General features: G+C 52.7%; 1 protein-coding gene across 5 annotated transcripts in view; it reads left to right on the top strand.

Moving 5' to 3' along the window:
• GATAD2B (GATA zinc finger domain containing 2B) overlaps nucleotides 1-20641 on the top strand; it is a 58741-nt gene extending 38100 nt beyond the window's left edge. For 4 of the 5 annotated variants that reach the window (XM_044422771.1, XM_044422770.1, XM_044422767.1 and 1 more), the window contains exons 3-11: nucleotides 4704-4836; nucleotides 5490-5621; nucleotides 6143-6274; nucleotides 10602-10772; nucleotides 11328-11643; nucleotides 11942-12144; nucleotides 12559-12672; nucleotides 13117-13234; nucleotides 13839-20641. In XM_044422771.1, coding sequence (XP_044278706.1) covers nucleotides 4704-4836; nucleotides 5490-5621; nucleotides 6143-6274; nucleotides 10602-10772; nucleotides 11328-11643; nucleotides 11942-12144; nucleotides 12559-12672; nucleotides 13117-13234; nucleotides 13839-13972 — 1453 coding nt within the window. In that variant the 3' untranslated portion in view covers nucleotides 13973-20641. The remainder of the gene's footprint in view (nucleotides 1-4703; nucleotides 4837-5489; nucleotides 5622-6142; nucleotides 6275-10601; nucleotides 10773-11327; nucleotides 11644-11941; nucleotides 12145-12558; nucleotides 12673-13116; nucleotides 13235-13838) is intronic. The other variant, XM_044422769.1, reaches the window with a different exon arrangement.
• Nucleotides 20642-25343: the final 4702 nt, after the last annotated feature.

Raw genomic sequence — 25343 nt, forward strand, 5'->3', positions numbered from 1 at the left:
AGTGAGCTGTAAAATACTGTACTATCATAATGGTCACTATAGGATCCTTAATGGTCTGGGGTCATTCTGTGAAGGAGTTTGAAAGGGGGCATTTGCTGAAGCAGTGGAAGGTAAGGGCCAAATGTTGTAAACATATGTGAGAAAAGGTGAACATTCTCAAGCAATAGTGGATTTTATAGGAAAAATTCCACCCCCCAGCCCTCCCCAAGCATTCATATCTCAAAAGCTGAGACATTTCAATATGTAACATAGCCTTAGCTTAACCATTCTGGCGATCTTGTTGCCACTTTTATTATTGATTTGATAATTATTTTGCTATTTAAAAATAATTACATTAAAACAAAGAAGCATAAGAGGATAAAAATCCCTGTCCAGTGATCATAAACACCTTAAACCTAATGTGTTTTTTCTGCAAGAATAAGCTGATTCCAGTAAGCCACGACTAGCCCTCTGTGTAGGTGTATGACGAGGAGGGTGTCTTTGTCCCTCATAACCCTCAAGCTCAGCTTATCAGGCTTGTACGCCAGGTCTAGCCTGGCCAATTTTTCACTGCTGTTACCCCTTCCCGAGCCCAGTACTTTTGCTAGAAGGATCTTCCTCAGATTAACTTGTCCTTGGACACGTTGCTTGGCGGGCACGCGTAGGTGCGCACGCCCGTGCACTTGTCCATCCTGGTCTCAGCAAGATGAGCTCATGGTCCCCTGACACATGAGACCTCGGGGCACGTGTTGCCTGCTTGTCCCTGGGATGGAGGCGGGGAGTGCTGCGAAGCACCCTGTGGCTCGATGTAGGGCTGACTCGAGCTGCGAAATCCTGACTCACTCACGTAGTCACGGGTGGCACAGAGACAAAATGCCAGCCGTGGGAGGGAGAGGAGCGGGAGCACCTTGGCTGCCGCCTCGTTGGGTGGCCGAGGCCACCTACCTGCCATCTGCACCACCGCCTTTGCTCGCTGGTCATCCACTCTTCCCTTGTACTTGAGTAGAAGGAATCTTGCGATCTGGGCTGCGCCGCTGCGGATTTCTGCTACCCTCTGCTTACCCAGGCACGGAGATGGCGAGGAGGGTGGGGGGGTATTTGAGAAGGTGGAGCGAAATCCAGATGGATGGTGCTTGCCGGGTCGTGGCTCATGTGCCCATATGCCTGGGGCATCTGGATTTCCCCAGCAACGACGATTTTGCCCGTACCACCAGAGAGACACATCTCCACCTTCCCTTCCCTTCCTCCCAGAAATGGAGAGGCAGAGGGTTCTGGCTGGGGTGGAGAACCGTGGAACCCCTCTCTCTGCTCATGTTCCTTGCAGAGCAGCATGATGGGGATGATGACGTTGTGCATTGCCAGCCCTCTGCGCCAGCACCCCTTCAAGTAACACAAGCTCCTGGCCTCAGCTAGAGGTGTGGCCGCATCACCACCTCCCTGTCCTGTCCCCATCCTGGAAAATTTTGATGTCCCTTTCTATGGGGAGCAGCCATAACTGGAAGTTAGAATAAATGAAAGGGGCCAAGGACCTTTTTCTGTGCTTTTGGGAAGGAATTCATTAGCTGACCCTTGACCTATCATCTTATAGATGAAGAACTTAGGCAGTTTGAAGTAAATGGGTACAGACTTACCCTCATTATTATTCCTTTTGCACAGCACTCCATGCGTTGTGTTGGAGCCTCCTGGGAGTTTCAAATTTAGATACAGTAGTTGAGAATACAGTAATGCCCCAAGGCAGAATCTGTTATACTTGTTGGAAATCAGCCGTCACACCAATAAGTTTATTTAAAGAGCCCTCAAGTTTCTGACCCTCATGGTGGCAGAAATGTTTGGAAACACGTTGGCATCATCGGAGCATCATTGACAACCAGCTGGCTGTTGTTGGCATTGACAATGTCCTGCATAGATTCTGCATAACATGAAAGTCAGGCTTTTTGGAATTCTGGCTTCATGAGAGCTTTGGTTTGCTTTTATTTTCTAAAGGAGGCAAGTTCCTAGTCCTGTTGGTTTGATCAGAAGTTTGCAAACGTGCAAAGCAAAGTTGCTAGAGCTCGCATAGCACAGCAAGAAGATTGCATGCATGTGTGTTGTACAGTGCTGTGCACATGCTCTCATCCTTCCTGTAGCCCCATTCCTAAACCTTTTGCTCTCTCTTCCTAGCTTTTCCTCTGCAGCATTTGAGGCTTTGTTCCAGCTCCTTAAAAAAAAAGCATCACCATTTTATCCAAGTAATTGCACAGCAGAAGTAAATCGTGCCAAATGTATAAACACATGCATGGCCCATTGCTTGGCTGAAGTTGATAGAAGGGGAGCAGTGGTTTTGCTATGGGTGCCAAATTTGGTTGTTTCGGGGTACTCGTCCACAAAAAGCCCCAGTTGCAACTGAGCCTCCCTCTGTGTGATGTCATAAAGGATGCAGCAGCGCCTGGTTACCGCACGATTGCATCACCCATCTCCGAGTGACAGGAAGCTGCGGCCGCTTCTGGTGCCAAGCAATTTATTTCCAGTTCATGGTTTGGCCAGTCCCTATTTAAGCTCCCTCGTGAAGGGAGAATATTTCCAAGTTTTTGATGAGCATGGAGCCCAGGTATTGTAGTTCTGCGGCTTCTGCTGTCTTTCCTCATTGCTGTTCTGACTGCAGCTCTGATTTAAATATCTACCACATGCTCATTTCTGGATCTGGCTAGCTTTATCTGTGGAACTTTTTCCTGGGCAGTTGCTTTCCCTTTGCTTTTCCCATTTGGTTAGGACCCAATGGAACCTTAATTAGAGCCAGAAATAGCCAGAGCGGCAGGCTTCTTCATCTGCTAAAATTTTAATTCCTGGATTTTCAAGCTTGAGCCAATTAATTGACCAGCTACATGTTAACTGATGGTTAGAACTTGACCCTCCTCCCATTTAATTGGTAGGGTTAACAAGCAAAGACCCAGAGCTGAGGTCATGCTGATGGTTTCTTTTTCCAAATATGATAAGAGCAAAATATTAAACTATGGCCTTTCCTTCCAGTTTGTCTCCAAGAAAATCAGTTTTTTCCCCTTTCCTGGTGAACACAGCATGGTTTGCAAGTGAATTCACTCTGACCACTTGCCAGGATTAGTGATTTGTTGCTGGAAAAAAAGGAGCAAAATTTTGTAACATTTTTCCTTTCTGATTGCCTCAAGGCAGTCCGACTCTTTGTGGGTGACTAGTTCACAAGACTACCTTTCTTTTGCACACTAAAATCATGGGATACTGCAACCAGTAGGAGTTGGCCAGGATGCATTTACAAGGCAATGGTTTTGCTCCACTCTCATGGGCTTTCTCTGCTGCAGTGCACATGGGTGAAGGAAAGGAGAACAACTCCCCAGCCTTTGTCTACCGTATCTCCCAGTTGGATTGGTGGTGGCGATGCCAGTTTGGATGTTCTGTCTCAAATACCAGAACATCCTACGGTGTCCCACTCTCTGTATTCAAAAAGGTCAGAGTTTCCTCTTAAGAAGATGGGAGATGCAGAAAGCCATAGAAAGGAAGTTTTGACCGGAGGAAGCCAACCTTTGCTTAACCAAGCTGTTGATTCAACTAGCTCAGGACTGAGAATGATCCCATTCCTGGTCAGAGCTTATCATCAGTCCACACAAAGACATGTGTTCATGTGCATTTACTTTCATGTGCGCTGGGCAATTTTTGCTGTTGCTGGGTGTGCATGCATTCAGTTTACTCCATGACACATGTACCTATGTGATCAGGCATCCTCATTCAGTATCATGAGGGGTTCTAATGAGAAATAGGCTCACAGGACGAGCTATGATAGGCAGGCGATTAGTAGCACACACAGGGTAGAGGCATGCAACTTTATATCATCATCATCATGATCTTGCATGATCTTATATTCTACCTTTTTCCCCTTGTGAGGAGCTCAAGCAGCTTTCATAGCTCCATTTTATCCCCACAACAAAACCCCTGTGAGGTGGGTTGAACTGAGAGGGAGGGGGAGTGACCCACAGAGCTTCATGGCCGTGTGGGGACTGGAACCTGGATCTCCCAGTTCCCCAGCCCAGCACAGTCACCCCCACACTACACCATTATGGTCTCCTTGACTTTGGACATGAACATGCATTTACCATGTGCCACGCACTTCGCATATGACTGCACACATGTGCAAATTAGAAGACCACTCCAGATTTATTTGGGATCTATCTAGAAGCAGCCCAGAGTTTTGGAAGTTTGGCCCAAATTTTTGCTGGTGGTGTGGGATGGGAATTGATGAGCAAGAGGGGGTGAAACCGCCTTCCCTGCGGTCTTGGAGAGGGGTAGGATTTCAAGGGGCAGTACAAGTCCTTTTTACTGCGGGCCAACATGCCTGCATCCTCGTGAAGTCCAAGGATATTATGCATGGTGATGAGCTAGTGGATAGTGGAGGGAGGTTCTTCTGACACTGATTGGAGGGAGATTCAGCAGATGAAAGGAAAGATTGGAATTTACGCCCACGAGACGTAGGCATGAGCACCCATCAGAATGGCTTTAAAAGGTGACTGGACAAATTCAGTGTTACTTCCCATATCAGAGGTGACATGCCTCTGTACATGTGTGGGGAACATGGGTAGGGGAGTGCTGTTGCACTCCTGTCCTCCTTGGGGGTTTCTCGGGGGGTTAGCCACTCTGTGAGGAGAATGCTGGACTAGATGGACACTTGGGCCTGATCCAGCAGGACCCTTCTTTATGTTCTTGTTTATTTTAAATTTCAGCAGCGACCAGGACAGGGGGCGGCTCACCCCCTCGCCAGATATCATTGTCCTTTCTGATAATGAGGCCTCCAGTCCCCGCTCCAATTCCCGCATGGAAGAGAGACTTAAGGCTGCCAATCTGGAGATGTTCAAAGTAAGTGCAGCCTTGGACTGAACGACCGAAAAATTAAGACTTGTTGAGCATCGAGGGCATATGCAAACGCACAGGTTACCCGGAACGTTACACCAGGCAGAAGAATACAGCCCTTGTTTCTTAGTTTGGAGCTGTGGTGGAGCGACCTGCTTGGGACTGCCAAAAGCCTTCTCTGCTCTGCAGTCTTAAGTGTGTGTAACTGTCAGGGCTTTCGCCGTGGAGTCTTGGGATTCATTCTGGCCTGCAGCTGCACTTTCTTCACATACACTGGTGAGGGAAGTCTGACACCTAGTGACTGAAGATGCCACCACAGGCTGCACACTTGTGGGCACATCAAAATTAACTGATGCCTTTTCAAAACCCCAAATCCTGAAGCAACCCAACCCCCCGCCCCCTCGATCCTCTTAATATGCCCTCCAGATTTCATGATCTTGGAGTTACGGTGCTGAGGGATGATCCTGTCCGCCTTTATTATTGTAGATGTGTGTGACTGGGTTCCAGAAAAGGTGTAGACACCCTTGTGATGCTAGCTGGAGCCAAGAAGGGGTGGGATTCCTGCACCTGTGGGTAGTCCTTTGGTACCAAAGCCTAGCAGGTATGAGCTGAGCAGAAAGGTACAAGCACCTCATAAACTCTGTGTTGCTTCTCCACAGGGAAAAGGCATAGAGGAAAGGCAGCAGCTCATCAAACAGCTCCGGGACGAGCTGCGGTTGGAGGAGGCACGGCTGGTGCTGTTGAAGAAGCTACGGCAGAGCCAGCTGCAGAAAGAGAACGTGGTACAGAAGGTGAGGCGCCAGCCAGCAGTCGGGCGGGCCCTTCCGGTGGCAAAATCCCACCTTAGACTTCTGTCCAGAGTGCACCAGTCTTGCCTTGAACATTTAAACAGTTGTGCTCTAACCCACAAGGAGGCTGTGCATAACATTGGTCTCTGCTCCACGTTGGGGCAGCGCCATCACCGCAAGAGGATTAGGATCCAGGGGGCACTTGCTATTTTTCCAAAGCAGTGAGCTTGTGGGCAAAGCACAGCCCTACCTCGTTTTCTGACTGAGTGAGCAGTAGGAGGCAAGATACCAGAAGGAGCTCCTATGTGAGCTTTCCCACCATTGCCACATGGCGAGCCTCTTTATCCTTCTGGGAGCTGATGCAGAAAAATCCATGTTGCCTTTTCTGGGTGTTGCATGAACCTTGCCCCAGTTCTAATCCAGAAAATGTGTCTTCTGGGCATTAGAGATGTTGGACATGCTCTTCCACATTCTCCATTAACAGTCACAAAAGAGCCCTTGTTTTCTTTTTCTCTGCCTGCTAGACTCCCGTTGTCCAAAACGCAGCCTCTATTGTCCAGCCATCTCCTGCCCATGTCGGACAGCAGGCTCTGTCCAAAATTCCCTCCAGGCCTGGAGCTCAAGGGGTTGAGCCCCAAAACCTCCGGACATTACAGGTAAGGAATCTCTGGATTGTGGCGTGCTTACAACTGTGTTTTCTCCTTTGCTTTTCCTTCCTGGGCTACTGAGGCAGAGCCCCTTGGGTTGTGCTGGGAGATGATGCACCTCTAATTGTGAACAGCAGCAGAACAACCCCCACAATAGTAGGTGTTCAGAAGTGCTTTTAATCTAGGCCAAGCTGAATCTAAGTAGGATGGTGCTTTTGCACTCATATACCATTTGTGGGGGGTCCTTCAGGGAGCAGGGTGACCACTGTGAGAACAAAATGCTGGACTAGGTAGATCCAGCATCAGGGCTCTTCCGATCTGCTTAAGTTAAATGCTTGAGAAAGAACATCCAGGGAACCTGGGTGGAAAATAACAGAATGAACTATAACAGCAAGAAGTCCAGAGTTCTTCATTTGGGGAACAAAAATCAAACGCCCACTTAGGATGTTTTAGAACAGCACGTGTGAACAGGATCTTGGAGTTGTTGTTGTTAGTTGTGAAGTCACGTCAGACCCATTGCGACCCCATGGACAACATTCCTCCAGGCCTTCCTATCCTCCACCATCCCTTGAAGTCCACCCAAGCCCACACCCACTGCCCCAGTGACCCCATCCAGCCACCTCATCCTCTGCCATCCCCTTCTTCTTTTGCCATCTATTGTTCCAAGCATTAGGCTCTTCTCCAAGGAGTCCTTCCTTCTCATTAGGTGGCCAAAGTATTTGAGTTTCATCTTCAGGATCTGGCCTTCTAAAGAGCAGTCAGGGTTGATCTCCTCTAAGACTGACTGGTTTGATCTTCTTGCAGTCCGAGGGACTCGCAGGAGTCTCCTCCAGCATCGCAATTCAAAGGCCTCAATCCTTTTGCGCTCAGCCTTCCTTATGGTCCAGCTTTCACAGCCATACATTGCAACTTGGAGTTGTAGTCAACCAGAAACTGCATATAAATCAGCAGTGTGATGTGAATAGAAAAGGGAAATTAAATTTTAGGTTGCATAATAGAAGTAGGAATAGAATAGTTCCTAAATCACTGGATGGAGTAGAGTAACAGTTCCACTCTGCACTTGCCAGACTTCATCTTGACTATTGTGTCCAGTTCTGGAAAACATACTTCAAGAAGAATTCCGATAAATTGGGATTATTTAAGGGAAGGGCATCATGTGTTAAGGGTACTAAGAAATAAACTTATGTGATTAAAGATTGAACTAGGCATAGTTATCCTTGAAGAAGACTGTAGGGGGGGTGTGATTGTCTTTTTCAGCTGGTTAAAGTGCTGTCAGACAGAAGAGGGCTGCAACCTGTCCCGTTTAAGGGTGTAGGGCATGGAATGCACGGCTTAACTTGTGGAAAGGGAGGTGTTGGTTGCAATGAGCAGGCAGTTGGCCTGGATGGCCCTGACTGGCCGCTTAAAGCTCCATGACTCTGCAAAGTCCGCTGTTTCAGAAGGCTGCCTTTCTCTCATCTGAGGAGGAAGCTGCCCTCCCTTTGCAGGGGAACAAGATTTTTCCTTCTGATAAGAGTTAGGGCTGATAAGAGCTGATAAGAGTCAGGGATCGGAAGAAGGGAGCCATGTTGTGTTGAAAGAGCTCAAAGGTCCGCCTGTTCGCTCGTGCCCTTCCCCTCACAATGGTCTCAGGGCCATGAATGGTGTGTGCTGACTTCTGCCCGTAATGGGACTGCTGGGGCAGGCAGGGTCCTTGCATGACTCCTCTCATATGCATATATCTTCGGAGTTAAAAGTCCCATCATCTCTGGTCCCCCTGCCAAGCAAAATGCGATCGCCTTCCATCAGCAGGTTGCCATCAAAAGACTGTCTCCTCCGAACTGCGTGGTGTGAACAAAGGCTCTCCCCCAGGAGCCCCATGCGGTAATGCTCACAAAGCCACACCGGCACCCAGCAATCACAGAGAGGAGTGTAGTCATGGGAGAGCTGTTGAAAAATGGATCGTGTGGTGTTCTCAGGATAGCAAGCCTTTCCAGCAGAGCAGCGCGTCTTTTCTTGCAAGGGAAACCCGCTTGCTTCAGTCCGTTAGTCCAGCCCTGCAAAGATAAGCACGCAGAAACAGCGACTTTTAGCTCAGAGTTATGCTCATACCGCATCTGCTTGTGAAGCCGCTTTTATGTTCACAGAGCGGGTTTTCCTCTTGTCGCAGGGGAGGGCAGTGCCCGTTTTCCCAGGCAGTTGGCTCGCGCACACCTCTACCCCTTCCCATATCATGGCAGCAGTTCCCGAAGTGCGCCGGCGCCGCACTGCCCTTTGTGTGAGCCCTGCAAGGGGGAAGGACAGAGAGCATGGCCCTTTCATCGGCGCCCATGCCAAGGGAATGCCGTTCTCCATGCCATTTTCTTAAGCTGCGTTCACAAAGACACACCCGCAGTCTCATGCTGCCTGCCCTGTTGTAGGCAATGTCACCAGTTCAAAGACCAGGGGTGTGAAGGCCGATCTAATGTCCTTTGGGGGAGGTTCCAAATGGATTTGAGGGCATGTGCTTGGTCTGGCTTGGGGGTAAGGAGGTGGCCTTAGCACCTTTCGAATGGGGGAAAATGCATAGATTTTATTCTTGGTCCACGTGTTGCCTGTTTAAACTGCACGTGGTTTTAGAGAGACTCTTTTCTAGACCACTTTCAGGGAGACTGAACATGGGGCTCTTTGCATTTAATGCAGCCATTCTGCTACTGAGCTGTGAGGCCTTCTCCCCCAAAACAAGCATGATGCTGGTCCTCATGATTCTGAAGAGAGGACTGCTGGGAACAGAACCTTGGAAGCTGCCTTATTCCGAGCCATGCCATTGGTCTGTCTAGCCCAGTGTGCTGTTTGTGGGTGGGCAGCCTCTCTCCAAGGGGCCTGCTTGGCCTGACCCGGGGTTGCTGGGAGCTCACCCTGAGCTTAGGTGCTTAAAAGGGATGGACTGCGGCCTTAAAAGGGATGGACTGCGGGGAAAAACGACAGAGGGTTATAAAACTCTGCACAGCGTGGAGGAAACGAACATTGGCTTGATTTTCCTCCGTCCATAACACACGGGGCCACCTGTGGCCAGGGGCCAAAGGAGCCTCATGTACGTGCACACGCCCCTAAATTGAACTGGCTGCAAAGGCGGCATGCTTGTGCACATGGTTTCTGTCCCACCTTTCCGCATATCGTGCCCAAGGGAACGTTCAGTTATCACAGTAGGAAGTGGAACTTCCTGCAGAATGGCTCATGTGCCGCTCAGCCCCGTCCTTTCCCCAGGTACTCTGCTCCACCTCCCCTTCCCAGGCTTTCCAGTCCCTCTCTCCGACAGCAGAAACTCAGCAGGGCCCATCCTCCGCCTGTCATTTGGGAGCGCCTTCCCCCACAAGTTCTCCGTAACAAAATCCACTTCTGCGGACGGCTTGGGGTGTCTCCAAGCTCCCTGAGCTCCCTCTCACCAAGAATGGGCCCATTGTCACCACATAAGGCAAATGAGGTTGCCTTTGCTGTAGGCATGCGTTTCAGTGAAGGCATCTTGTGTCTCGGATTCTGCAGCGGGATCCTGCATCAGCTGCAGCCCAGAGTCATGCGGCCCATGCAAAGGTGGGCCATTTGGCCTAGGCCTCAGGCAGGTTGTTTGAGGCATGGTGGGCACGGGGGACAGGGTGGGGGTGCTGCGATCCCGCGATGCCCCTCCCTCTGGAGAGGGCCAGGGTTCCCTCTGCTCCTGGCCCTCAGCAGTTGGCACAGTGGGCATGTATCCAGCAGGCTTTTAGCGGGACCTGCTCTTTTGCCTTCGCAAGTCAGCCAGCCAGCCAGCCAGTACCATGGCTTCCCTAATGCCTTACCTGTGGACATTTTATGCATTCAGTGGTTTTGTGTTTTGCTGGAGGAGGAAGAGAATTGTAGCACGTGTGTCTGAATCTTTACTATATGTCTCTTCAGCAAATAGTTAGCCAACTAGATGCCTTCCAGTTGTTTCGGACTACAGCTCCTAGCTTTCATAGAAACAGAGCGAGTCAGAAGGGACCTCCTGGGCCATCTAGTCTGACCCCCAGCTGGCCCCGCTCATAACATACCTCCCATGTGCATGTCCAGCCTATCCTTGAACCGTCCTGGCCATTGGCCACGCTGGCTGGGGCTAGAAGCAGTTGAGGTCCAAAAGAACTGGAGGAAAGTCGCAGTAAGCAGGATGGGCTGAAGTTTTGTCGAGGTAAAGCCACTGGCCACTATTCCTCTGTAAATGGGATCTCGGAATATGCCCGTCTAGGGAAGTGGGGCTGGGAATAGGCTTCCTACTTGGCCCTGCGGAGCCGGGGAAAAGGCTCCGCACTTTGCCCTGGCTTCTGTCTCTTGACATGCTGTTCGCCCCTTCTGTTTCTTTGGGCAGGGTCACAGCGTCATCCGGTCAGCCACCAACACGGCCCTTCCCCACATGCTTATGTCTCAGCGTGTGGTTGCGCCGAACCCCACCCAGCTGCAGGGGCAGCGCATCCCCCCGAAAGCAGGCCTCATCCGCACCACCACTCCGAGCATGAGCCCCGCCATCAGCTACCAGCCGGTGAGCAGTGCACCCCCGGGGAGGTGTGGGGGGCTGGCACCGAGCAGAGCTGGCCGGGGGTTGGTGAGGGGCAGGAGCACGCGGCCTCCAGCCGAGGGGCAAGATGGCCACCACACTGTTGCGCAGTAGCTTGACATTTTTCTCCTGCAGTTTAGCAGATGGCTGCCAGGGCGGGGTGGGAACGGGGGAGTGGCTGGTCTGGGTGGCCTTCCCCGCCAGCTGAGGTTAAGCAAGCAGCAGCGTCTCTCTGTTTTCCACCAATTCTCAAGACGTCTTGTGGCGAGGCTGCTGCCCAATATGGGGATGGCTGCCAACCTGAAGGGTTTTGAGGTCAAGTTATGCAAGACCCAGAGGAGGGCAGAGTCCGCGAGGGCCATTCGCCCCTTGGCGGATCCGAGCGTATGTACGTCTACGCTCCAACAGCCTCTGAATGTCAGTGCTGGGCCAGCAGGGGCCCCGGTCATGGCCACTGTGGATGCAGGGTCCCCAGCTCTGGTCCCTGCCTCCCATAACCTCCCCACCTTCCTTCTGCCCCCCGCCCCATGTCCTCCCCAGCAGTCCAGCTCAGCGGTCCCCTGCCAGCGCACCACGTCCTCTGCCATCTACATGAACCTTGCCTCCCACATCCAGCCGGGCACGGTGAACCGGGTCTCCTCGCCACTGCCGAGCCCCAGCGCACTCAATGACGCCGCCAACTCCCAGGCGGCCGCCAAGCTCGCCTTGCGCAAGCAACTGGAAAAGACCCTCCTGGAGATCCCGCCCCCAAAGCCACCGGCCCCTTTGCTCCACTTCCTGCCCAGTGCGGCCAACAGCGAGTTCATCTACATGGTGGGCCTGGAGGAGGTGGTGCAGAGTGTCATCGACAGCCAAGGTGAGCACCGTGGCCGGGCGACGCGGGAGCGGGGCTGCCCAGCCGGGTGAAGCAGCGGGGCAGGGCCGAGCAAGACACCCCATCCCGCTTCGGGGGCTCCTGGCGCGCTCGGCCCGTGGAACGCGGGGCCACCCTGCATGCTCGCTCGGCCTCCGAGCTGTTGGCTGCTGCTTGGAGGGAGGTGGGGGTCAGGCGCTGCAGCTCTGCACCCCGGGAGTGCCACTCCCGCCCCCTGCCCTGAGCTGGCTTCGCAGCCGGATCGTGGTGCTCAGGGCGGCTCCTCTGCCCCCTCTTCCAGGCAAGGGCTGCGCCTCCCTCTTGCGAGTGGAGCCGTTTGTCTGCGCCCAGTGCCGCACGGACTTCACCCCACACTGGAAGCAGGAGAAGAACGGCAAGATTCTCTGTGAGCAGTGCATGACCTCCAACCAGAAGAAGGCGCTCAAGGCCGAGCACACCAACCGGCTGAAGAACGCCTTCGTCAAAGCTCTGCAGCAGGAGCAGGTGAGCTGCGGTCGCTCCTGGGGGAGAAGGGGCTCTCGGTGCCGCGAGGAAGCGGCTTTCCCGGCTGCCTTCGCGCGAGGTCTGCAAACTGCCCCGGCCTGCTGGTCGCACTTGCTTTTCCCGTGACTGTTGTTCTGCTGCTCCTTCCCAAGGGGTCCCAGGAGCTGCTGTCTTTCCTCAGGGCCTCAGGAACTCTTGCTCTGGAAGCAAGCAGGGAGTTCTCTGCCCGAGCTTCCAAAGAGGAGAAAGTTCCGCCTGTCTGCAAACAGTGGGCTGCCGGGCATTCGGGAGATGCAGCAGCCCACACGCCGGCAGCGTCCCAGAGCTGGTGGCTGTGGAGCCGAGGCCGAGCGCACGCCCAGCATCGGTCGCGCGGCCCGGCTTGCCACAGGCGTCTCCCTCCCTCCCCTGCAGGAGATAGAGCAGCGGCTCCAGCAGCAGGCAGCCTTGTCGCCGACCACCGCTCCCGCCAGCGTGTCCAGCGTCAGCAAACAGGAGAGCATCATGCGACACCACACACTCCGCCAGGTAGGGCCCCCCCCGTGCGCGACCTGTCCCTCGTGTCATGGGCGGCACCACCCGGGATACGCCCCTTGCCCCTCGGTTCCTCTCTTTCCCTGCTGCCAGGCTGTGGGTATCCCCGGGATGGGCTGTTCCCAAGCACCTTCTGTCCCCTGAAGGTAGTGGCATAAGAACTCGGGCAAGGACAGCCAGGTGGCTGCCCTGGTCCCCCCAGCAGGCTTGGCTTCTGGCCAGGCGAGCACCGAATCTTGGTCCAAGATCAAAAGGGAGAGCTTAACTTAGTACTTCCCTCCACAGAGAATCCTAAGTTCATCTCTGGCCTCTGCGGATCTGAAAATACCGAACAGACCAGGCCTGAGGGGGTTTGAGGCCACGGGTCACTGCTCGGCAGTCGGGACGTTCGGTGTCCGTGGCCCAATTCCCCACTGCTCTCTTTCTCCCCTGCTCCAGGCACCCCAGCCCCAGAACACCCTGCAGCGTGGCATCCCCACCTCGGCCCGTTCCATGCTGTCCAACTTCGCGCAGGCCCCCCAGCTCTCCGTCGCAGGGGGCCTCCTCGGCATGCCAGGTATCACTCGCCAGCCTCGGGGGAGGAGGGGAGCGCCTGCCAGACGGGCTAGTCGCCAAAGTGTTTCTGGGGGTGGGGTTGTGGGGGCACTTAGGCTTTGACCAAGTTTGTTACGGGTGGGGGAACGACTTGTCACGGCATCCAGATGGTGGGTGGCGTTGCGAGCTCAGAGGACCCCTGCAGGCTGCGCTGGGGGAACCAGAAGTGTTCTGGCACCTCCGTTTTTGGACTGAGACTCGCTTCCAGCTTCATGGCATGCCCCAGGTCCCCGACCCTGAGGCACCCCAGAGCGTGACCAAGGGCCAGAAGGTCGCACCCCCAGATGCACACCGTTTTCCGGCTGCCTTTCTCCGTGCCCAGCTCACCTCCCTTCATTCTCCTCCTCGGCGCCTCGTTTTCCTTTCTCCCCTGAACCTCAGCTTTTCCGGAAAATTCAGTCAAAGGAGAGCGAGAGAAATGGGGGGCAGCGAAAGGCAGTCGGTGGAGCGTAAAGGGGGATTGCGCCGATTCCGGTCGCAGGAACGAGCCGGCTGGAGCTGCCCAGGTCAGCACCTGTCGGCCTCATAGCAGGGACGACGCGCTCACCTTTCTGTGTCCTTCCCAGGTGTCAACATCGCCTACCTGAACGCTGGGATTGGGGGCCACAAAGCATCAAGTCTGGCGGACCGGCAGCGGGAGTATCTTTTAGATATGATCCCGCCGCGCTCTATATCGCAGTCCATCAGTGGGCAGAAATAACGCCAGCCGCGCCCTCCCCTTTCCTTCCCTGCAGCCCCCACCCCGGCCCAGCCCCCTCATCCATCGCATGCAGTGCCTGTACTGGTGCCCACCATATGTGGAGGAAAAGACAAAAAAAAGTAAAAAAAAGAAGAAAACGAAACAAAACTAAACAAAGAAACAAAAAAAGACCAGAACATTTCACAACTTCAGCAACCTCCCCTCATCCGGAACCATCTCCCTCTTTCTCTCTCTCTTCTCTGGATTTCGTTAACGGGGAGAGGCCCGGCCCACCCAGCCCAAGGTTGGAACGCATCTGCTTGGACCCTGCACTATACGCGTTAACGCTTGTTTTCCACTCCTTTTGTTTTGCTTTTTACTTTGTAATTTTTAATTGTTGTGTCCTCTTATTTTTAATATTCCCCTTTTGCTTAAATGGACGGTTGCCCTGCTCCTCACCGTCGCTTCGTTTGGCTTTTTTTTTTTTTTAAGCGTCATCTTGGAAATATTAACACTTCCAGAGGGTCCCTGGTGTTCTCTCCTGCCTTCAGCCAGAGCAGTATTGAGGCCGGGGGAAGGGGCCACCCCCACCCCCATGTGGGCACGTCTGAGCATCTCACCCACAGGGCGGTGGCCGCAGTTGGCCGCGTCTCGCCGCCCAGCCCTGGACCAGAGAGGGGGCGAGGGCCCTGTCCTCTGCCAGGAAGGGGGCCGTGCATGCTTCCGTCTGGAGGGCGCCAGCCAAGGTCGGCGCCGGCCATTTTTCTCCCAGGACGCCATGCTCGGGACAGGAGGCCATCGGTGAAAGGGGCGTGGCGCCGTGGGCTCTCAAACGCACTTTTGTCCCTGCTCCTCCACCTGCCGGCTGCTCCCCGGCCCCACCACCAGGCCCAGGGGAGCTGCCGGCCCCACCTTTGCGCCCCGAAGAGTCGCGCCGCAGCCGCGGGAAAGGTCACCCAGCAGTGGCGGGCAGCCCACCGGGCAAGGCGAGCAGAGAGCGACGTGCCAGCAGCCGGAGCAGCTCACACCCCGCAGACCTCGCGCCCGCCCAGCCCGTCCACCTTCGCCCGCCCGCCCGCCCGCGGTGGGGTGGGTCCAGGGAGCTCCACACGAGGCCCGGCCGCTGAGCGAGGAAGGCGCCTCCTTGGCCTCCTCTGCCACCGCCAGCACGTGTGGGAGCGGGCAGGTGGCCCGTGGTCGGACCTGGAGGCATTTACCCGGCGTCGGTCGCACCGCTGAACGGCTCGGTCGCAGCCCGGGCTGCTGCAGAGACTCCGCAAGGTTTATCCGCCGCATTTTATTTTCAGCACGGCGCCTGTCTTCTCTGCTCCATACCCTGCGGCCCAAGGAGTGGAGGGTGTGCTCGTCGCAGTGTAGGGCTCCCCTTCCTCCTCTGCTTCCTCGCCAGCCACCCGCCTCCTCAAGAAGCATCCACCCAAGAAGCAGCAGCCACAGCTCCCTGGCCCGAGGTTCCCTCCGGAAGCCGCCTGGCACCCGTGACACGCACTTGCTCCCCTGCCTCCGTCCACTGAGCACTTACATTTTGCAGGAGGCGGAAGGGACGCTGGTGCGTGTGCCCGCCCAGTGCTCCTTCAAACCTAGTGACTGGTCGACGCGGCCTTTCCCAACCGGGTGCTCTCCAGATATGTCCCATGGCAACTCCCAGCGTCCCCCAGCCAGCGGGGTGTTGTAGTCCCACACGCCCGGAGGGCATCTGGCCCCGGAAGGCTGGGCTTGCGCTGCGGGCGCGTGGCGGCGCGTGTACAGGCAGATGTGTGGCTCTATCGGCGCGTCCGCGTGGGCCCCGCCGCCCAGTGTCCGCGTTTCTCCAGGAAAGCGTCTTCACGTGTCTGTCCCCTGCAGCGCCTGGCTTGGCTGCAGCTGCGATGGCCTTCTCCTCCAAAAGGTTACGTTGCGTCTTAAGTCATCCCCTCTGCTGACCCGGCACAACACTCACGAGCAGCTTTCTCTCTCCACGAGTAACTCGGACCGCTTTCCGGAACTTGGCTGATGGTCTCCAGCCCCTGCCCCACCTCCCTTTTAACCAAAGCCCAAGTGCCATGGACCGCCCCAGCCCCCTGGAAATCAGGCCTTGCCAAGAATCCCAGCACCACCCCCATCTTGGTTACAATTAGGGCTTTGTTCTTTTTGGTATGATATGGTATTTTTTACTTGTTCGTTTGGTGTGTTTGTTTGTTTTAAAGAAAAAGACGATGGTGATGACGACGACGATGACGACGTTAAGACATGTGCAATAATTTTTGCCTCCATTGTAACGGCCGAGGCAGAGGCTTTGACAGCGAATTCTGAACGGTAGCAGGCCAGACAGTGCTTTGGGGACGGGGGTGGGGGGGTGGGCAGGGGTCCGGCAGGCTCCCCCATCCCAGTCCGGAGCGTGGGTTTCATCACTGGGGCACGTTCCGTGTTTCTCCCGCTTGCTTCCTTCCCCTCCTCTCGGGTTTTGCAGTTGAGGGTCAGCTGGCCAGAAATTCATCCTCCCCCCGCAGCCCACTCTCTGACATCAGTGGGTCGGCTGGAAGGACGGAGCAAATGGCTCGCGGTTCACATGCCCCTGCAGCGGGAGGGGAGAGCACGGCTCCGTTGGCCTCGCCAGGGCTCAAGCTGGTGTGTAGGAAGGAGAATTCTTCCGGGGGCAGTTCTGTTGCCCCCACCCTGGGGGGAGGGGGTCGTGCTCGCCCACGGGCCGTGCCCCCTCGGGGAGCGGCGTGCAGTGCTGCTCGAGCAGAGAGCAGGAGGGGGCCCCTTTGCACTTGCGCCCAGAGGTGGAACTTGCTCAGGTGTAACAGGTGTGTGTGAGCGTGCGCGTCCCCCGCATCCCCCTCCTCACACACAGCGACACCCCACTCTGGGACCTGGCTTTGTCTGGGGGAGCCACAGACCCCCCCCACTCCGTTAATGGCTCTTCCCAGTGGCCCCCTTTCCCAAAACAGACTCGGAAGACTTCCCGCCCTCTCCCCCTGCCCTCTGCTTTCTCTCTCTGCTTTTTTGGATGTCCTTTCAATAAATTTTATAAAATGGTACAGAATTAAGGGTTTCCTTTCCCAGCTTCCGTTTTGCCTTTCTTTTACAGCTTGGTTGTAGATGCTTTGTGGTTGATGCTGTTTTATTTTGTTCTATTATTATTTTTTTAATCTGTGTTCCCCCCAGGAAAAAAAGAAGCACACCTTGTGTGCCCTTTTCCCTCAGCCTCCATTCCTGGTCCCTTTTTTTTTTTCCCCCTTCCCCCATTCTTGCGCTCCCTCTTCCAGACGGGATTTTCTTCGCTTAACAGTACTTGCTGCCGAAACTATAACAAGGACTCCTTCGTTGTATATAAGCTATTTCTTGACACATTTAAAAAAAAACAAACAAACAAAAAAATAAGGTTGAGGAGAAAACCCTCTGATACAAACCGGAAATTGTACATTGTGTAGAGAAAACAAAACGACGAAAAAAAAGACAGCTTAGCCATGAATATTGTGAAAGTTGTTAACGTCCTTTTGTAGTGTGAACTTTTGTGTATGACATTAAAATGTGCAAAAGGCGGTTTCCTGGAAACCGGCGGGGCGGGCAGGTGGCTCTTGTGGGGAGGCTATGCAGCTTATGTCACACACTCCACCCCCCAAGCCCTCTCCCCCCCAAACGCCGAAAAGAACTCGGTGTAGCCCTCCTTCTCCCACCCACCACAAAGGTGCCTTTTCTTCCTCTTTTGAGAGACAGGGAGACGCCCCCCCCCGCCCCGCACGCTACCAGCTCACACAGCTCGGGCGGAACCTGGGGGCCTTGGACCTCTTTCCCTGCCCCGGCCCCCTCGAGCACTCATTGGCGTCCAAAGGGGGTGACCCTTTGCTTCTCCCCCAGGGCAGGGGGTGAGCAACGTAAGTATTAATCTTATTATTAAACTGTATATATATTTGCACTGTTTATAAGGAATTGCTTTAGCTTTGGGACAATATATGTTTCTTTTGGCATTTAGCAGCAGGCTTCCTTGGGCAGATGGGACGAGCCCACAGCGGGCAGGTGGAGTCCCCTGTAGCGATTTTTCTAAGGGGGGCCCCCTCTCTGCACTGTTTGACCCACCACCTGTTGGCCACCAGGCACGTCTCGGCTCCTCTCCGTCATTCCTGGCTGCAGCCTTTTCCACCTCTGATTCTTTCCCTCCTGCTTGGGATCTCCCCTTTCCCTCCCGGGGGAAATGTCAGCTTTCTGTAGTTCCGAAGGCATGCGGGATCACCCCCTAGTTAGGGCTGCTGTTGGTATTTCCACTCACCCACCCACCCTGATAGGCGCTCAGGATTTGGCTTCCTCGTTATCTCTGCTTTTCTGTGTTCTGTTTTTAAACAAAGCATCTCTCCTGCCGGCGTATGGGCAACTTCTGTGACAAGTTACCGCAGTTCAGGTTGGTCACCGTCTGTGTTTTGTGTGGCCATCCCCTTCATAACGGGCTCCGTTAAGTAGGCAGAGGCGCATCTTGCACCGCGGAACACCAGTGGTCGGACCATTCGGACCCATCAGCACAGCGCTCGAATGTCTGATGTAAGAGGCGCTCCTTTTCAGTTGCCCTGTGGGACAAAAACCACCGTAGGCTCCCTTGGAGGGGCATTTTTGTGCTGCCTTGGACACCCACTGGGCGCGAGGAAACCTGTGTTTTTGTCTGGTCCTTCAGACCTCTTCTAGGAAGGACGGACTGTGAGAACATTGTAAGCAGCCTTCGCCTTGCAGAGTTGAAATTTCCTTCTTCCACCCTGTCAGAAGAGCCCATGCTCAGCCTTTAGGGACCCTCCTCCCACCTTAACAGCATGCCAGGTCCCCTTTTGAAATTAGCCCTACGGTCATCTTGGCAGTCGGGCCAAGATGGCACCATTTCACCGTTCGCTGCAGCCCGTCTTGGAGCCTCCCTGACCCGTGAGGCTTCCTGCATTTTTGGAGAATGTGTCAGGAACCAAGAGGAGGCACCTGGCTGAGGTACTTCTGAGAGGCTCTACTCCTTTTGGCACCAGCATCTCGTGCAGCATTTCGGCATCTTGAGAAGTTTGCATCTTGCTCGTTTTTAATACCTGTGGTCAAATTTCTAGTCCTCGTGACAGTTGTATGTTCAAGAAGGCACCCACGGCAGGGGCTGTCATTTTAGCCTCCAGCACGTGTGTGCGTGTGTGCGTGCGTGCGTGTGCACATCCGTCATGGCTTGTCACGCAACTCCACAGCCCCTTCATCCCTGCCACCAGTTTTTTCCCTTTAAACCAATAACCCTAGGCTTCTAAGAAAAGGCTACACCTCTTCATCAAAGATGGTTTGGAACTAGCAAACGGTTGGAGTTGAAGAAGGCATCCTGTGTGGAGCCTCAGGGGTCCACCTGTGTGCAGGCGTCTTTGCCCGGCCCCTGAGAATGGCCCGGAGGAGCCAGCTTGGCGATCTGTGCCCCTCCCTCAGCCAAAGCCGCTAGCCACCTGGCTATAGCCCAAAGGCTCCCCTGGCCCAGTCCAGCCCCCCAGATGTGGGTTCCAGCACTTATCGCTGCCCAGTCCGTGCTCCTTCACTCCCCATGCCCCTGCCCTTATAAAATATTGCCCACCGAAACAGGATCTTCTTGGCCACCTTTGGAGTCTTCAGCTGTGCTGTGCGTGGAGTGGGGCAAGCTTCGGCCCGCACGCTTCCCCCGCCTGGGAAAAGGGATCGCGCCTTTCCTTTGGTTCCCAGTGAGTTCCCGCTCCGGAGACTTTCCCTCTTGGCTTCGTGCCCCCACGGCCCTTTTCTATGCAGCTTGGCAGCCTCCCCCACCTCTCTGCCCTGCCCCCCTTGCCCTGGGTGGGGCCTCGACCCCAAAGCGCGCCGTTGCTTGCCAAAGGGCCTGCCCGGGTCTTGACAACCGGCCGCCACTTCCTACAGGGCCCATCTCCCCACTTGGCCTTCCCTCTTGCCCCTCCATGCTGGACCGCCTCCTCCCATCGGAAGGCTTTGGCATCATGGGTTTGCCCCTCAGGCTGTTACAGGTGAAACACAGGCACTGGTAAGGATGGCTGTGATTCTGGGGGCAGGACCACAGTTCGGTTTGTGTCACAACCCGATATCTTACATGGGCAGAGCGCATGCCAGCACTGGCTCTCTCTGTTGAGGGTGTCTTTGGGCCAAGAGCCTGTGAAAGCGGCCCCAGCCCACAATCAAAGGAAGAATGCTGCCCCTCCTTCCCACAAACCTTTGGCAAGATCCTCCCTCAGCCTTCAGTTTTCCTGCCTGCTCACAGCATTCAGTGCCCGTGTGTGCTAGGCATGGAGTGTTCAGACTGAATTGCAAAGCTGGGCTCCGTCCGGGATCTCGGCACCACCACACTGGGGGTGGGAAGAGAGCCGAGTTTAGATATTTTGGAGGAGGGAGGGGTAGTGGCCTGGGTGGGGGGAGGTTTCAGCTGAAGTCTTGGAAAGGAAGGAAGGGTGGCTCGGATGGGAAACCAGACCTTTTGCACAATTTTAAGAGGGCTTTTTATTTTTATTTTCCGCATTGTGTTTTTGAATCTGGTTTAAAAGGAGAAGAAGAAGAAGAAAAGCTGTTTAAATATTGCCAATTGATTATGCAGTGACCTGATTAAAAAAAATAATAATAAGCTAATTTTTGGAGAAAAGATTAAAAAAAACCTTTGTAATATTTATCACTTGCAAGCTATGTTTAATAAAGAAAGGAATGGTTTATACATTTTGATGTGGCTGTTTTGGTGGAGTTATCTTGGAGCCAAATCTTAAAATGGCAACTGTGTGTTCCAGGGCCCAGAAGCCCAAAGCAACCACTTCCGCTCTGTGGTTACCATGTGTCCTGCTTGGTTAAGCAGGATTGGTCGCTGTGAGCAGGTCCTACCGCTGTTGCTCACCCAGAAAGAGCCCACACCTCAAGATGATGGGTCCCCAAGCTCTGTGCCGCCAGTTCACCAGGCTCCTAGCCCTTCTTTTTGAGCTTTTTCGAACTGGAGATGTGGCTTGGACCTTCTGCGTGCACTGGTTCTCGGGGTTAAAAACGGGCCGCGGACCCTCTCCGTCGGGAGGTCCTTGCGAGTGCTTGGAAGTTGGCATCCCTGATAAACGGGAGGGGAGCACCCTTTGCCTGGTCCAACTCAAAAAATCAGCTTTTCGGGAATTTGGTTCTGTTTGGAAGGGCGGCATCGATGCTCCTGCTGGCCACGGAGAGCCTCGGTCGCGGCCCGTCGGTGAAAAGCGTGGCACGGAGCCAGAGGCGTGAGTGCTGTCATTTTGGCCTCGGTGGCAGCCTGCCCAGGTATGACCCGTCACTGGGAACCAGTGGGATCCACTGGTGGCACTGTGGGAAGCATGTGCTGGGCTGGGTAGACCTGTTGGAGCTGGCATGAGCACCTACCTGTCTTCTGTTCTCGCAGCCACGTTCGTTTCCATGTGCTGGTTCACATTCTACCCCATGTTAAATGCTGTTAATGTGTATGATTCCATTGACCAAAGAAATGACCGGACCCCAGAGCCATTTTTCCACTTCGTTTTTAATTTTCAACACAAGAAAGATTTCCGGACATCAGCACGGCAAGCCTCACGGTTTTAAAACCCTCAGTGATTGCTTCTGCTTGAATCAAGCTGTGAATTTGGGGGGGGGGGGGGTTGCCTGTGGGGACAGCTGTGGGAAGAAACTCTTCTGACAGGGTTCCCACTCCCCTTTTTTCAGATGCCAAACAGAAACAAAATATGCACTCTTTGGGGTGGGGAGAACCTCTCTAATTAGGGAGTTATTTTGGACTTTTCAAATATTGACCTCCTGCTTTCAGAATGCAGACTGCTTGGGTCGCTTTGCTTTTCTCAATCTTCAAGAAAAGCATTGCCTTCAGCAACAGTGAGGAATGGTAAGCTGATAATGCAACGTATCAGCTCTAGTGTTTTCACATTCCTCCCCCAGAAAAAACCCCCACTCTAAAATCTCCAATCAATATCCAAAAATAGGAGCGAATGTTAGAATAAGTTTTGCAAACCAATTTGAGGGAAAATAATACTGTGACAATCCGCCAACAAAACAGCAAGTCTGTTTTATGTTCCCCCCACCCCAATTCCTTGGTTTTCTTTGTTAGAAAAGTGAGCAGCTACTGTGGGGTTTTAAAATCGTGAGTGTTTCTCTGATCGTACGCACTGGGCCCTGAAGGGGAAGGGTGATAAGAGTGGAGTTTCTTGGTCAGTTTCTAATTCCCCTTTCTTCAACTCCTCAGCACAACCCACTTCTTCCCACCGATCCTTTATTTTCCGTTCTTCTCCATCAACCCTTGGTCCGTACTGTCTCTCTTGCATCGGATGGTAGCTTTTCCATGGCGAGGGCGTCTCCCTTCTCCAATAATTAATCTTCTGGGCAGACCCTGGCCACACCTTGTTAAAGCTCATTTCTTCATTTCACCAAACACACATTTTAAACAATTTCTTTAGGTTCAAAAGCATTTCTTCATCTCATTGGTACTAGCCATTTTTTCCTTAATAGATAGTTCCTTTCACAGTGGTTCATCGGGGGCAGAGGCCAGGCTCAAAAAATGGCAGTGAGGCCGATCACGCCATCTCCATTACATTGGTATGTATTACGGACACAAAGAGGTTGAAATATGTTAAATATCTGAAGAAAATAATGGGGGGAAAACCCTGTGTGCTTGTTCATTCATGTCAAAGCATCTGTTTCTCAGGGCACCACTGTGTATTTAGGCAGAAAAAAAGCCTACAACTGCCAATGTGCTGGGAATTGTAGTCCTTTTTCTCTGCCCAAATTTGCCTAGCATCACATCTGGACCAGAGGTGCTTATTTGTCGTGTTCTGCTAAATATGGGTCAGAAGCAACAATACTGGGCATTGTTCTATTCCCATTGGCTCCGTTTGGCCATCATGGGAAAAGTACATCTTTGTGTTGGCACCAATTTTAAATGAAGCAGGCACGAGATTAACTTCCTTGTGTTGTCAGCTATGGTGAATTAAAATCTCTGGGCAGACAAGCTTTGAAATACAGCCTGACTTGCTTTTTCTTTCTTTCTTTTAAGCCATAACTTGTTAATGTTGCATGTGTAAACTGGTTAAAAACTGGCATTTGAAGTGGTCGCGCTTCTTTGGCAGTAATATTTTTATATGTTACTAATGTGCCTGGATTTATCTGCTGAGCTGAAGTGAAGGGAAAGGGGAGATAACTGATGGTATGGTATAATGCTTCCGGTAGCTGAAAGAATGTTTGTTTTCCCAGAACTGGAAACAGCCCTGCCTTAGTTCCAATCTTGCAGATTTTCGGAAGATAGAATACCTGTCTAATAGATGCTTAGGGTTGCAATGTTCAGTTGGTTGATCCAAAATGTTTTGATAGACTAAAAAAGTGTCCACAATTAATCAGGCAGCTGATTTTTACTTTGTGAGATGGACGGAATTTTGCCAGAGGCAGATTCCATCATTTCTGATTGGTGTAACTTCAGGAGCCCTTTTGGATTCAAGGATAATGCAGGAAAAAAACTGGGATTTTCTAAAGCAAGTCTCAAACGTATTTTTAAAAGCCAAAGGATTTGAGAATGGAATGGAAAAAGGAATTTAGTTGCAAGAAAGATTTCTTGTAGAGTATGCACGTATATGGAACGTCTGGCAAAATCTATTTCTGTGCCATGTATAAAATATGAAAATAGGTTTCATGAAATGCCATGATTATGGAAGATCTATCCAGCAGCATGTTGTTGCACAGGTTTTTTTTAATCTGTGCCTTGAAATAGAAACATATCAGATGTGCAATTCTTGGAAAGCAGATCTCGTGCACCTCCGGAGGACATGCTGCCTATTCTGGGGTGGATTCTTTCTAAAGAGACGGGAACTATTCACAGGTCTTGAGTTAAGCGGTCAAGCCTAGAGGTGGCTTTCACTGACATAGCAAGATAATGTTGCTAAGGGGGCAGCTTGCTAGACCTCAGTTCCAGATTTACAGAAAATGCAATTGCCGTAAGGGTGCCAGGCAGTGCCGCTGCAGTGGCTCCCACTGGGGAAAGGAGCATTGTGTCGCCGCCTTCGACTTTAGCCCTTAAGCTAAACATTTCACAGTCTTTAAAGTTATGTGGGCACCTCCGTTACAGTTGCTCATATCTCTTTGGGTATAGTTTGTTGGCATCCCTGAACGGTTGCAGTCTTCAGGTGGCATAATGCCCCAAAATATGCAAAAGCTAGATGCTAGACTTAGTTTTCAGGAGATGCTTTGGTACAAAGCTGAAGTACTATGAAAATGACTCTTACACACACCGGTTTCTAGGTGGTCACCAAAGTTTAAAATGCGGTCATCCCTGGGTCTGGAAAAGGCTGAGAAAGGCTTTAAGGCCTTTTGTGAGCTTAATCAGTCACTGCATGCCAACAGCCCTGTTCCTGCTTTTCTCTACTTAGCTGTCGTCGTTTGGTGTGTCAGCTTAAAACGGAGGAGCCCCTTGTGCTCTTCACCGGAAGAGCTTTCCCATCTGAGGATCTGCCTGGCCTATTTGCAGGTGCCTTGGTGAATTCCTGGAAGTTTTGCAATGGTCTGGTTTAAACCAACTTTCAGGCAAAAGATCTTGTTCATGCACAGTACTTTAGGTAGAATATATGGAGGAATGTATTCACAAGCCAAACAGGAATTGGGCAATGGAAGATGGTGGTGAAGTTGGACATTGTGAGGGCCCTAAACTTTAAAAAAAAATCTGTGGGCATTTCCTAATGGGAAAGATTCCTCTGAAATTGGTAAGATTTTCTTCTGGGTAACACTGCATTGGCTCAGGCTATAACCTACAGAACCAGTGTGAGGGGATGAGCTTGTATCTTTTTGACCTCTGGGAGAAGTAAGGATTTCCCCAAATATTTTAGAAGATGCTGGTAATAAGATCCAGGGATCTTTTGTTCAAGCTGGGCTCTGGCAACGACTGAACAAGAACCTATGGGTTGAAAACGATCTTGTGAGCCGAAGAAGCCCACGAGGGACAATGTTATGGCTTTTAATTGGGAGAACTTTAGGATGTGAGGTAGGAATAAAATGCCCTGAATATAGGGACCCTGCAGTGTGGTGCTTGTGGAAACAAACCTCTCAGGGAGCTGGGTGTACAGGCAGTTCGGCCCTACCTGTGGACAAGGAGCTTTTAATCAACACTGTAGCCCCACGACGCCTTTCAGGTGTGGAGAGCGTGGTTTGTGGGGCGAGAGGAAATGGCTGCTTGGCCTTTCACGGAAAGCAAAGCCTAGATTCAAAGGGCTGCAGCTTCAAGGATACTTAGCTGAAATGTCATTTCTGTGGGTGCGTAAAGCCATGGGGTAATGTATGCGGGAGAAAGCTTTTTTTGCCTGTGTGGCCCGGTGTAGGCCACCGGTGGGCATCTCTGAATGTTGGCTGCAGCCACTGGTTTTGGACATACCTTTGGTTACTCTTGGAGCGT

The sequence above is a fragment of the Varanus komodoensis genome, unplaced genomic scaffold, assembly GCF_004798865.1.
Source record: "Varanus komodoensis strain SLA01 unplaced genomic scaffold, ASM479886v1 scaffold135, whole genome shotgun sequence".
Lineage (NCBI taxonomy): Eukaryota > Metazoa > Chordata > Lepidosauria > Squamata > Varanidae > Varanus > Varanus komodoensis.